At 37.1% G+C, this 14,904-nt stretch overlaps 1 protein-coding gene across 1 annotated transcript in view; it reads right to left on the reverse strand.

The window, feature by feature from the left end:
• Positions 1 to 14,904, reverse strand: part of ADK (adenosine kinase) — a 271,536-nt gene that overhangs the window by 18,050 nt on the left and 238,582 nt on the right. The window contains exon 10 of the mRNA XM_035329771.1: positions 2,174 to 2,260. Within this exon, the coding sequence (XP_035185662.1) occupies positions 2,174 to 2,260 (87 nt within the window). The remainder of the gene's footprint in view (positions 1 to 2,173; positions 2,261 to 14,904) is intronic.

The raw sequence follows: 14,904 nt of genomic DNA on the forward strand, positions 1-14,904 counted from the left end.
CATACCAATATTCAGTTAACAATCTAACTGCAATGAGAATTCAGAGATTTGCAAGTGCTGAACCAAATTCCTTTACAGAGGAAAAAACAGTTGTGCTCCTTTCCTTACCTGTTAAGGTAAGAGGGAGAACTGTACAATGCCGTGCTACATTAGACTGCATTGCATTTGAACGCTATACAAAAAGCATCCGATGATGCCTAAGTGCTATTTGTAGGGGAAATGAGGAAAATAATCCATGTCCATAAATAGTAATACAGGACCTTTGATCTAATTCCCCCCAAATACACTGATGCTTGCTCTCTCCATGCAGGTTATCTCAACAGGCTTAGGAAGACAAAGGGGAGTTGATCTTTCAGAAGAGCCATTCTCTTTCCTTTCTTTCCAAATTTAGTATTTTTTACATTATTTTCCCCCAAACCACTGAAATCCACTGTTAGACACTTGGAGAAAGCAATCTCACAACTGATCCAAGACCAGCCTGACCAGCTATGCCCGAACTTCTTGAAAGGAAGAAGTTTGGAATGGGGTCTCATTTGGCTTCTATCAGCCAGTCCATCCAATATGTTCTGAAAAATTACTGAAGTCAACGTTTTATCTTTGTATAGAAAAACAGCAGCTAAGGCAGTACTAGGGAAAAGGAAAGGTTATGAGAGACCAGGCAGCTCTTAAAGCCTGATCAGTCCTAACAGCCTTCCTGCAACTACGCCAGGAAAGAAGCATGACTATTTAAAAACCATAAAAGTCCTGATTTCCATATAATGCCTACAATCTGAAGAAATGACAATAAATACAATCTGAAATAAATGTGGCAGACATTAAAATCTGCTTCCTGCTGAGGCAAAGCTTGGTTGGTGTCTACCATGTTGACCACCTGAGTACTACCCAGTATTATTTTATTTTTAGGATCTGAAAACAAAACAGGCAAGATCTTTTCCGTTTTCATGACAAGAACAGCAACTTACTGGCACAGCTGATACACAGAGCATATGTACATGAGGATAAGCACTTGAAGATCTAATATATGTTGATAGTCACTGTTACTTACTGGTTCAAATTTAGTCTTTATTTGTCACAATTGATCCTAAATCACAAGTATACATTAAAAGGTGTATGAATAACATGACCTAAAATGTTTTCCTCTATTTCTGACCTTCTTGATTCATGAAAGCACCAAGGCGAATGAGTAATAACATTCCTATTTTCAGCCAGATTTAAGCGTATACTGAAAATTTATCATAGGTTTAAGTGATCTATTGAGTAGGGATGGAACTATTCACATGCTTAAGATTAAGCTTATTTTGAATACTTTCTTGAAGTGGGACTCAATTCTGAAGCTTTAATTTGGGTAATACGCTGCTTGTTATCCCCTTCATAGCTACAAGACTGAGTCCTGCATTTCTATTTATAAGGTCTCTTTGGTAATGTTTCCAGTAAATTAGTGACTAATGGAGCTCCTTAAAGCTGCTGTGTCCTGGATATCAGAGCCTTCAGGATGCAATAGCGCATCACAGAACTACATGTATGAAGGTTACAATGAATGACAGAACTTTTGGATTAGATTGTTTTTTGGCTTATATTGAATCGTTTTTAAAAACAGGCATAGACATAACATCCTCTTTTTTTTTTTCCTTAGAGCTTATGCCAAAAAAAATAGTAAGTTTGCAAATGGATATTAAGCAATGCCAGATATTTTCTGGGTTTGTTTTAACAAATTAACCCTTTGTGTTCTTTTCTGATGTCCAAATAATTGTATTGGAAGCAGATGTTCTACCAAAACCGACATGATCAGAAGACATTATGCTCACTTATTAACATACTGTTTAATATTCACTACAACCTGTTTTAAAGAACAACAATGTGTTAACATTTAAGCCAGGAGGGATTTCTGTACACTATATAGTACTTGATGCAGCTTGTTTATGCAACAGACTGACAGATACAATTAATCTCATGAAAACGACCAGAGTATAGCATAATGGCATATCATCTTTAAAGGAATAGAACACACTTTCCCTTTGAAAATCAGAACTTAATTGAATCCCATAAGTTCAGAATGCAGAGAAAAGGTCTAAAAGAATGAAATTAATTTTGTGGGATAGTTGAATGAAAAAATGGTAGATTTTATACAGAGAATAATAGGACGATCTCTAAATAAGAGTGAAGAAAGAAATACCTCCAACAAATGCATCTCCAGCTCCATTGGTATCCACAATTTCACTCTGATCACTCACCAACACAGGGAAAGTAGTTACTTCATTTTCTATAATGCAAAGAGAGAATAAAACATCAGCAGCTTACAAATATGACGTAGAAAAGCACAACAAACAGTAGAAAAAAAATCAAAACTGAAGCTCTGACTCTATAACACAACATAGTAATTTGGACAAAAACAGATTTTGTTAATAATAATCTGCAATGCAGTATTTTTTTTTGCAGAGGGAATATATTTGATCAAGCTAATTGTTGTGGACGTTTTCATTAATTACTTTTGGTCTCATTCCTTTTCTTTATCTCCTAAAGGCAAGAGAAAAGAACTAAACTGGGAGGAACAACATAAAACAAATGAGCATATGGACAAGACTAAGAAAAGCTCATCCTGCCAAAAACAGTACTTCTTATTAGTTGCAGAGAGGTGATGTAGTCTCCAGAATAGCCAGTCATAACCTCCAAAAGTTCCAAAGAAATTGCTACCTTGCAAAAAAAAACAAAACACACATGAACAAGCTAAGGTAAAACTGTGAAACAAAGAGCAGGAACTACTGTATATCAGCCTGCTGTCAATTTACATCTTTTTAAAAACACATATATGTAAGAAGCCTTACAACTCTCCAGCTGACTAGATTTGGCTTCAAGATTTCAACGAATTCATTCTCTTCCTTATTTCTTTTTAAAAAAGTATGTCCTCTGCAGCTCCCTGCCCTCTACTGGCACTCGTTAAACCTATTGCAATAGGTGGATACTCAGCATCTTCACCTCAATTCACTGCCACACCACAGTTCAACATAATTGCACCACTTAGGTATGATAACTTTAGAGTTCGAGGGTTATAAATTTAATATATGCCACTAATTAATCAGCTATGGCTTTCCAGGTGGTAATGTCATAATGACGTGATAAAAATATAATTACCACCTTGTCACAATACCTTGTTAAAGTGTAAATTACCCCTGTAACAGAGCCAATGGAAGTTCTGCCTCTGGTAGTCAGTATGCATTAAACTGTCTCAGAGCAAACAGATTGTCCTTTGGCAGACAGCAGGAATTAAAAAAAGGGGAGGGGGAAGAAAAGCCTGTCAACCAGTGAAAATGAAAACCATCAGAGCTGTCATCTTCTAATTTTTGGTAAAAAATAGAAATAAAATGGGAAATAGATCCTCCAGCAGCTAAAAGCTGGAGACAAGTAGCTTCTTCACTGTCCAGCAACAGAGCAGATCATAAAAATCGCTCTCACATTGACATACACAGTAGCAAACAAGGAAACCTAGTTTGGGAAGCATATAAAGAATTCACAGTCTCAAATCAGGCAAGCCTGCGTATGCTGCAGAGGTACCAGAAGGATCCTGGTTTCTGTGAAATGCAGTGTATCAGCTCTACTGCTCTTCACCATCTGCTACTAAGTGAACCAGGCAGATATAATGATGCTGCCTCCAGAGGGAACTGTTGGCTGGCCCACCAGGAGGGGAGGGGAGGAGAGGGGAGCATTAGCAACAACCATCCATGAGGCAAAGGAAAAAGGGTAATAAAAACCGTAAGATGAATATGCCAATTAAAGAACAGGTTTCAGTCCGTTCTCAGTGCATCCTGCTCTCTATGCTGTTAAGAAAGCTACTTAGAAATCTACCTTGATGCTGTATTGTACTCTTAAGATAGTCTTCAAAAGTAACATTTTTTAGTAATTTAACAGGATTCATTTGAATTGGAAATTAAGAAAGAGAGGTCTTATATTAAACTTGGCCAGGAGAGCAGAGTGTATTCATTCATTTCATGAGAAGGTATATAAGATTGGCTCTAGATAATGCTAAAACAATGAACAAAGTGATAAATCTGTTGACAATACTTTGTAATAAACTAACCTGCTTGGGCACACACAGATGTTCTATGTTAAGTACACAGCAGACACTTGCATATGCATACAAATGGATGTGTTTGGGCACAGGGAATGAACAATGCATGGGCATTATATTTAGACTGCTGTAAGTCTTGGCATCAAATAAGACTCTCTGTTCAAGAAAACTTCCACAGATGAAAGTTCACAGTATCATCTTTCTCCTTTCTTTTTCTCCTCCGTCTTGACTCCTTCACTCAGCTCCCTCTAGTACATTCAGGTGAGTATTGCACCGTGAGCTCTTATTTTACTCTTTCTGCAGTGGATGTAATTGTAAGTAACTGAATTGGTCTAAAAACCCAAACACGTCAATGACTTCTGTTGATATGAAAATAATCTTTTTTTCTGCCCTGGCTGCCATCTCTATCTGGACCACACATTCCATCTCCCTTTTTCTGTAACATTACATATGTCAAGAGAGGCAATAATCTTATATTTAGTAATACTGAAGTTTCAGAAGCAGCTGACATAGCTTTGGAGCACATAGTACATGATAAAGGTATTACCACCTGCACATATTGCATACATCCAAGAAAGTAAATTATCTTTCTTTAACCTTATGAGAACTTCTACTAGCATAGTAGAGTCAACTATAAGCTAACAATAGTTAACACATGGAAAGATACAACAAAATACTGAGGTTTTTTCTTTGCTTCACAATAAATGAAGTCACTTAGAATTAAGGCTGTCATTAATTTACCTTGCAATGTCTGTGTAATAGGATAAAAATAGCTAACATCTTTCACTGATCTGTGTCTTGTAACAACTAGGGTGAATTAAGATGAAGCACAGCTCTCCATTCTGAATATCCTTGCTTTTGTGACTTTAATGTTACTTTAACTTCATTTCTGTATGTGATCTATTATTTTGTAAAATGCTCAAATCCATCATAGTAAACACAGAGACACCTTGGCTAAGTGCATTGGTCATCAGTGGCCTTGCATCTCTAAGTCAGTTCTGATTTCATTTATCATTCTGAGAGCTTATGAAATAAAGAGTAATTATGTAAGTGTTTTGAAATCCAAGTGCTGCTCCTCTGGGCATAAAATCCAATGTTCTATTTTTAAGCAACAAATATCTTCTCTGGTAAACATACTCAGATACAACACATTCCAGTTTGGTATCGTTTGCTTGAAGCACAGAATTGGAAGTGTAAATTGCAAAAGGGTGTGTATAATCAGGAAAGTTTTAGTAACAAGCATTAATGAAATCTTAAATCTTGTGACTTTGATTCAGCTCCCTCACTGATTTTACACTGCTGAGGAGCTCAACTGCTTTAGAATGATTTGGAAATAAACAAAAGTTAATGTACTGAATTCATAGGCTGAAGAAAATATTCACTGATAAATCAGAAGGAATCACCTCACTGGTAAATTTAGTAATTGTTAATTTGTTGCATTATGTACGTAAAGATGTGAAATCTACCTTTGTTTTCCTCAGGCAAAAATATGCACCAGCATATCTAGCTTAAGATATTTTTGTAGGTACAACAGTCTGGAGAGATACTGATTGGGGAACAATACTAACCGAAGAAACAGTGCTCCCACCATCCTGGTACATTTAACCTCCCAGCTGAACACACACCTTTTTCATGATGTTAACTGAAACAATCGAATTCTGATGATAGCTGCAAATACTACAGGTCTGCCTTTAAACCAAATTAGAATCACAGACTACACGTCTACTCTTAGTACAGTAATAAACACCAGCAAGCAATCATTACATCCAATTAGGCTGAGTACTTTCCTTAACTGGGTCATTTACCAGTCTCTCTTGCTCTTAAAAGTAGATTAAATGTGTAAACTTACATTTAATTACCTGTAACAGAACTCTTATGGGCAACATGTTGGAGTGTCCACAATTTTGTATTAAAATAAAAGTAAGAAGAGAGTCCTAAAATACATACAAAAATGTCTAGCTATTTCCTCAAATAAGCTTTTGATCCAAGGGCTGATAGTAGGAGTACAGATGCTTACAAGATGGAGACACATTCATGTTTCTTTTGTAAGCTTTAACTTGTAAAAAGAAAAGGAACAACTGTGAAACAGAATGCTGTCCCATCTCCTTCCCACCCCCATCCTCTCTCATTTTCTTTAGATCGGGGGCCAAAAACAGATAAAAAGGAAAAAAAAAAATAAAGGACAGGAAGAACTTAACAGAACATAGAAACCTAAGCTCAAAACCTATAAACGTCTCTGGACAGCTATAAGGTAAGAAGTAATGAGAAAAGTATTTGGAACAAACCCATGTCAGTCTGGCCGATTCTGAGCTCTTACCTCGCTCCAGAAGGTAAAACCAGAAGCCTGCAGGCTCTAAGCCTCTGTACCTTCTTCAGCACATTAAATGCATCTTTTTAAATTAGCAGCATAATATTTTCTCCTGTTTCTTTTTCTACAGTAGAAACTACAACTGCTGTTGCTTTTTTTTTCACATAGAGATACCACACGTGATATGTAAATCAAATAGACACTGTAATTCTCCCATCACTATTAGCACAGCTCAGTCCACAGTGGTAAGGCAACATGGGCTAGGATGCTGGGCACTGAACCCCTACTTAGAAATCCTTACAACGTCCAGCGGTGATGTATTTCAAACCTGGCCGTGTTGATTCAACCTGTCACTTCCAGGCAAACAGAATGAGATCCTGCATTTTCAGGCTGGGACTTTCAGATAGCTGTACTGTGTGAGCTCTACAGGCCCCCTGGCACTATCCATGTGCCGGGTAAGTTTGCCTTGTTTTGCATGCCTTGTTTTGCATCCCTCTCCTCCATCTATTTCTGTGCATTGTTCTGCCTGGTGCTGTAGCTATGAAGGGCTTGTCAGAAAAATAAGGAATTTGTTTGTGCAAGTCAACGGAGTTAAATACTATAACAAGAAGAATGTAAGTCAGCCACATGCTTTCAGATCTTTCTAATCAAATATTTTAATAATGCACAACGAATGATGCTGTATTCGAATACATTCAGTATGTAGCCAAGAAAACTTTATAACAAGGAATGGTGAAGAAGTTAGACCTTTACTGCTATAATGAACAATGTTACTCAAAACAAGTTATAGAGTAGTTGTCACCTATAAAGCATTTATATGTATACGGTATGATAAAATTAATATAAATACAAATTTATTTCTGTAATAAAATGTAAATAGAGCAATTAGGCTACAATTCTTGCAGCTTGCTAGGCAAAAGTAAGAAAGTACATATAGCTATGGGAGCCAGGATGCAAAGAACTGTCCCACAGAGGCAATACATTTGCAGTACAAACAGAGAAGGAATATGCCAAAGATTTTGTATTTTCTACTGCTCTACTCATGATCCTATAGGTATCTATAGTGTGAATGACGGTATGCAGACCCCCCTTTCTCTCTCTCTAAGGAGGTAAAAGTTAATCCAAAGATGCTCAGTGAGACTTGTCTTCCCTTTATTGCTCTGCCCAGACACATGCATTGTCCCATTTAGTCGTGAGTATTTTTAATCAGAAGTCATATTCACAGCATTTGTGTGTGGTTCATAGGATTGAAGTTAATAGGGGAAAGAAGGTTTTTCCAAAGGAACTCATACACATCAGCTATTAGCAATGATGTAAAATTCAACAGTAGTCTTGCACTCAGCATATAGCCACTGAACCTATGTGTGACGAGGTCTGCATTCCTGTCATTTCAGCACTGCTCCTTGCAAACAATGATCTTTAAGGTCCCTTCCGATCCAAACAAGTCTATTATTCTATGAAACTACTGTTATTTATACCTGCATGAGATCAGACCCGAACTCTGTACCTAGTTATAACTGTACAAAAAGTAACTGTGTCAACCAATACTCATGAATAACTTTTATAGGCCTGAATGTGTTTTGTTTACTTTGTATAGGTAACGGGATCCACTCAGCTTTTGACAATGCCTGTGCCATCACTGCCAATGCCATGAGTTGAAGTTCTGTTTTAGTTCTCATATTGAACAATTCTTTGTTTGCACAATTAAACAAAACACTATGACTGCCTGTAAAAGATGGGGGAATGAGTGGAGGTCAACAGAAAATACTACAGTTTTGCTTCAGATTGGTGCTAATATTAAATAAAGAAATGCATACATACATATATAGAAAAACTGCCCTAAAGAACAAGCCGATGAATTTTTCTGGCATGTGTCACAATGTTTAAAGTTTAGAATGGCAATGAACTCTGTTGAGGAAGCCTTTCCGAGCACACACGAGTATTGCCATTTGCCCGCTAGGCACAGATTTCAGAGGGAGCTGAAACGGCGCCCACTGAACTGCCAGAAAATGCACTCCTCTAACTCAGTGCGGCTGCTGAAGACATAAGGCAGTGCTCAGAACAGCATCATTTTCCTGTGATCTCTGCAACACGAAAGGGGTTGAAGACTCAGGACAGGCAAAGAGTATCAACAACTAGACACCCAAAATAAGGAAAACTCAGAGCTTCTGTAACTGTTTCACTGATTGAACACTATGAAATCACAAGGAAAACCTCAGATCAAAATCAGTCCTGAAGAAAGAGATGGGTTACAATAACCTAAATCCATGAATGGTATGACCTTAGCCTGCAACGAGAACAGGCCCCCTTGGCGTAACGATGGCTGCACGTCGGTACAGCTCCAGCACAATGAGTCTAGCCACCCCAGTGAAAGTACAGCGTGGCACAAAAACAGATCTGGCCTTGGATATCAACAAATTTTGATCTCTGCTGCCGTCCTGCAAGTCCTACATGATTTGGCTTGACTGGTGTACATCCTACTTCATCATTAAAATTAAAACAACAACAACAACAAATAAACTCTCTAAAGAAATACTACTCTTTAAGCTACATATGGGAATGGAAGATATAACTAATCTCTATTTCTGTCCACAAGTAGGCAGCTCAGGTAGTGAAAACAAGTGCAAATGACGACAGATGGAATTTCAATTTTCAATGTCTAATGCACAGAATACATCACATATGCATGCCCAAGTTACGTTGACCCATGTTCTAGCTCACACACATTCTTCAACCTTCTGAAACTTGGCTTCATGGGCTGTGGAAAAATGAAGCATCTTTCAGCTAAGAAAGCAGACCATGTACTTCACTTACTGCTTGCACTGACCCACGTGCTAGCAAGAAAGCACATATGTTTGCAATGCCGTTCTACAGACAAACTTGAAATCACTGCACAGCTGGACCATCAAAACACTGTCCAATGGGAGAATTTTCACAAATGTCCATCTATAATCTAGTCAAAAAGCTTATCAGGACGTTGGCTAAAACAAGCTGTAGAAAAACGCATTACAATTTGATTTTGAGCAGGACAACCACTGTATTATGCCTCACATTTTTTATACATTAAGCATATTGCCCTAACGGGGCAAACACACCTGTCAAAACTTGCAAGCTTTCTTAGCTATACCTCAGCTTCACAGCGGTGAACACAGAAATCACATCATTTAAATAAATGCCATGTTACATGACAGCTTTGTTTATGCTACATGATAATCTGAGAAGCACGGGTCATCAGTGGAGGCAGAAATGGGCCCAAGGCATTTCTATTTTACTTGAGCATCACTAAGACTGAAAAGAGAAGGAGTGAGCATTAGGTCACTACAGATCAGTTTTGAAGGAGGTTTTCTTCTGGGAAAAATTCTATTTAGTTTCATAAATACAATCAGTCCATCAAAATGAAAGAGAGCCTTCCTTACAAACATTACTAAAAATAAGTTAATGTACAAATATATTTCTCTTTTTTTTTAATTAACTGGATGCTAGTTGGACATTGTTGAGGTAGATATGCCACAGGAATTTTAGAAATTTAAATTGCCTTTAAATATACAAGGTAGATGTAGAAATTTGTAATTTTCATCCTTTTAACTCAGAGCTCTGATCTAGAATTTTTGCAATTTTTTTCTTCTCATGCTGTATTTGTAAATTCTCTGCTGCCTTTAATTAAGATCTCCCTAGGCTACTTATTTATTTTTGAAGAATGAAACTTGCTTACTAAATGAATTTTCTCAGGCTTTTGCAGGTTTTAGATCTATTAGAAGATGCCACTGCAGTGTAGGCTGAGATTTGTACTAATCTCAGTGGGGAAACATTCTGCTCTTAAAAACACCAGTTAAAAACAGCAACTCCACTGTTTTTAACGGAACAAGTATAGAACGAGAATTTGGCCCAAAATGAAGGAGCTTATTTTTGCCCTAAATTAGCTACAGATCATTTCTTAGATAATTAAATTTCTGTACATTTTGCACATGCAGGCTAAGCTGGAAGAGTGGTGCTTTCCTCCCACAGCTCTCACCTCAGGCCCCCAGTTTTCTGGTAACCAAAAATGGGTCTCGGAGGAGGCACTGGGAATCAAATATCACAGCTTCACATGCTCTCATCTTCTAGATGAGACTGGTGACTGCCCAGAAGCTGACACACCATACATTTGCAGTATGAAAATCTAACATGCTTTGCTTTGTTTCTGTAAGCATCTGTTTTGATTGTGGATACAAAGACCACTTTATAGTTTTTCTATTCTACCTTTCAAAATGATCTTGCTTTTTTAAAATTGTTTATGCTGTCAAGGTAAGCAGGAAATCCATAAACAGTATTTATTTATTTATTTGTATTTGGTTTTAGCCAAATATGAAAATGTCACCCCAAAGGACACATACTTATATCCCATGATATGCCAGAGATTAAAAGAAAATTGCATCAGCACTATACTAAATACAGCATTTAACTGCTCACAAATGGATTTTCATATTTCTGTAGTAATTTACAATGTGCAATAGGTAGCGCAATCTAATCCACCACAATTGCATAATATTTTTGACCAACTTGCTGTTGATAAATAATGCAAGTATTAGGTTATTAAATTTTTTTACAATTAAGTGACTAAGAAAGCTGTTTATTGCCTTCCGTTATACCCTCTGTTAATAAGATCGTTGTTGCAGATGTTCATGTATGCTGCATTGATGTTTAATGGTGCATGATGCTCTAGGTGGTTCCCATAACCTTGCTTTGTCTACTATGAGCTGACTCAATTGATATGATAATAGAGAAAAGAGGTCTGAAACAAGCTGGGCTGTACTGGCACAATTTGCATAACCTTTAAATTTGCCATCATTTGATAGCCAACTGCTCCTAAAATTCTTACTCAGATGTCAGCAGCAACAATATACTGTACAAACAGCATTCTGCAGTTGGACAGGTGGGGAGGAAAGAGAGGGCATGCATAGTTTATAGCACTTTTATATTCTATCAGGAAATGTACTTATTATCAAATTTAGAAAGCCAACAATTTGGAATAGAGTTCTGCAGTTTTATTCGTGATCAATTGCTATTAGCCACAATGCATGGCCTGGCATCTTTTCAGGTTCACAGTACAATATCACAGTGTCAGATTACAAGGGATATAAATATTTGTTTCCACAGACTCCTCTCTGATTTAGTTTTGACTGCTAATCACTGTGGCAGGGAGAGGAATCAGGATGGATTACAAAGGAAGGGGGGGCGGGGGGGGGACACAGGGCAGCAGAGTACAGCAAACAAAATCAGTGGAAGTCACCTTCCAAACTTTAAATCTGGTTTCTGAAGAATTGTATGTACTCTTTTTAAACAAACATTATTATATTATTCTGTCAGTATAGCCAAAACCTAACAATGTACAAATAATTCATGTTTGCTGTATTTACTAAATCTGCTGTCTTTACATACTTTAAGTCAGGTCATCTTATTTTACTGACTTTTTTATTCATAACAAAGAAAATAGCTCTGGCAAAAGTAAGCTGGTGCTTACTTTGATTCAAATAGGATCAAATACATAAACTTTATTTTTGTGGTATTTGGGGATTTATATCTAAACTGCTACTTCCTAACCTATATTATGCCCAGGTGCATCGAGGTCAGGTCACTGGTATATGAGTAAGGTGCACAGCTTATTTTTCAGATATGGCATTTGAATAATTCCCACTTTGCTTTACCTGTAAAACCTACTGTGGAAATAACTGAGCCAAACTGATCATAAAACCTCACAAAGACAGGTAACCGTTTTGGAGACCTCCAGTTTACTCCTCGTGTCCCCCCCGCCCCCGTTCTCCCCCCCCCCCCAGTATTAGTTCCACATGTTTTGTTGTTTTACACAAAATGCATACTAAATACCCAAAGCAGGACCCATTCTAACTCACCCCCCAACCCTCTCGTCCACTTTTTCCACTAGCCAGCATCTCTCCTCTCTCCCTCCTGGAGATAAGAATTTTTATTTCATTCAGCTACCTATTTACCACAGCTTCTATTACTTGAGACTGGATGCTACAGCAGAGAAACTTCTAATCAAAGGGTCAGTTCCAGCAGTTAATTTTCTTCCAGGGTCACCATACATAACCATATTTTACTGTCTTTCCATTCTGTACAATTATTTTATAGTGACGATTTGAACTGGTGAAGATTAGAGTCTTGAAAACATAAGTTCCATCATTTATGGCAAAAGGATGACACGGATAGCTACAATTTCAACTTTTCTACAATGTTCATTCAACTATAATCACAAGATGGGAAATAAAATCTCTAAATTTAAGATGATAGGCTATCAGAGTCTGTAGGGCACCTTCTGAGCGGAGGTTCTGCTGTTCAAACTCCTCTCTGATGATTTGCTATGAAGTGAACTCTACTGCCTAATAACAACAACAAAAAAAGGCTAAAACTGCCAAAATAATGGAAAAAAAAGATCTTCTGCAGAAGATACTTTGCCTAGCTGCCAAAGGGCCAAAGTGGTCAAAGGGCCCAGTTTTTTATGCACCTCATTTGTAACAGACAGCAAAGAAGATACCTTAAGGTAAAATGTGTTATCAAGTCTCTCAGCATACATACAGTTCTTTTTTTGTATATAACCTCTAGGTAGACTACAAAAATTGAACCAAGAGATTGCAGACAAGGTATGGCACACAAAAAGACACATGGATCCGTATAAACCATTCATATTCATGAGTGTTTTAAGTTCGCCATGGCTATAATCAATATCCAATGAAGTTAATGAGATCTTTCCATTGATTTCAAAAGCAACTGGGCTGAGCCCCAGAGACAATAATATCATATCCTCTGCAAGAACTCCAGCTGATAACACACACTTTGATAAGTTACTAGTTTCCCATCCGGAATTTTAGCAATGAACAAAAGATATGTTATCTTATTTCAAACTCATCTTCCAAAATGAGCAATATAATGTTACAAAACTCAATATGGAGCATTTAATAACTTTAACTGAGAAGTAGTCAAGGCCACAGTAGTTACTTGTGACGTTAAGGCCAATATAAGATCCATAAATAAGACAATTGTTATTTGTTTAAAAGGGAAATGAAAAAAGCCTTTATGTGTCATCCTCCCAAAAGGTTGAGCTTTTGTTTTCTTTTAACTTTGAGTCTCTACAAAGCAGTGCTTCCAACTCTTATGTCTTCTAACACATCTAAGCCCATCCAATAGATTTAATCACTGATAAGTAGAGTTATAAGTTCAGACTGGCCTTGACCTTGGGCAGTATGACATTATCTGAAAACCATTAATGGTCTGAAACTAAAGGAAAAGCTCATTAATAAAAGCAAAACTGTACAAAGGTAAAAAAAACTAAATAAAGAAAGAAAAAGGGAAAGAAAAAAGGTAGTTTTATTAAAAGTATTGATCATGACCTAGGGCACTACAGACATTGATCTTCCCACATCTCCACAGGAAAAAAAAAGTTAAGCCAACAAATTATTGATCTATTATGAAACCTGCTGAACAAGGCATACATTTAATTTCTTACAATGAAAAAAATAATCGCACCAAATCAGCACAAAGAGAAAATCTATTTCTTAAAATCTATTGGTAGCTGAAAGAATTGCAAAAATTTACTATCTGACTGGTTTCATAAAATAGCTACCTTATTAGTATGATTTGAACCCAAGTGTCAGGAGGGGAGAAGCCTATGCACTGCAACCCTTTAAACTACGGGTTTCAGATTTCAGTTCGTTAAACCATGTGTTTTAAAAGAGAAACGGAGAGCATACAACACTGGATATTTCAGCAGCTCAGAATGTGTGTACAGAAAAGGAAAACACTGAACTTGAAACAAAGCAAAAACTTAATGAAAAGTTTATAGCATAATTATTTGATATAAAATAAGATACCACAGTTTTGGATTTTCTTATCATTGTAGCTACAATAGTAGCTGAAAAACTAGAAGTCACCAGAATTTCTTGTTTGGTGTACACACAAAGCGGTAGGTATCATTTTCAGAAAACAGGACCATAACCTCAACAAAGTTGCATGAATTACACGTCCACTGAGAAGCACAAACTCAATTTGGAAGGCTGTCATTAGTTCCAGTGCTTCCTAAGTACTGAATGATTGATTTTCCTGTCTCACCATTCTTTTAATATAATTCTATTATAAAACCGTTGGTTTTCAAAATACAAGATGTCAAAAAGATCATTTCCCTTTTGATAATATACTTATATCTCTATCCCCTCTTTCTTTGCTGTTTGCTTTGCAGACAATTCTACAATGTTACCAGCTGATCCCGAAGCAACTTTCCTTCCACCTTGGGAACTACAGTCTCTCTAGTTGCCAGATGGAAGTTCAAAACACAGTATGACTTAGAGTGGGGCTCCACAATAATTTAATCCACTATAGTTCACAGATACTATAGTCTCCTTTTTCCTTGTGTCCTACAGCTGACCACTGCAACGCAAGATGCAGGAGATGGCCAGTGACATTCTTAAGTGGCTGAATTCAAACAAATAGCACAAGTTACTTCTTCCTAACTCATGTCTTTGGCATTCATTGTATGATTCAGAAA

This window comes from Oxyura jamaicensis, chromosome 6, assembly GCF_011077185.1.
Source record: "Oxyura jamaicensis isolate SHBP4307 breed ruddy duck chromosome 6, BPBGC_Ojam_1.0, whole genome shotgun sequence".
NCBI classification, from domain to species: domain Eukaryota; kingdom Metazoa; phylum Chordata; class Aves; order Anseriformes; family Anatidae; genus Oxyura; species Oxyura jamaicensis.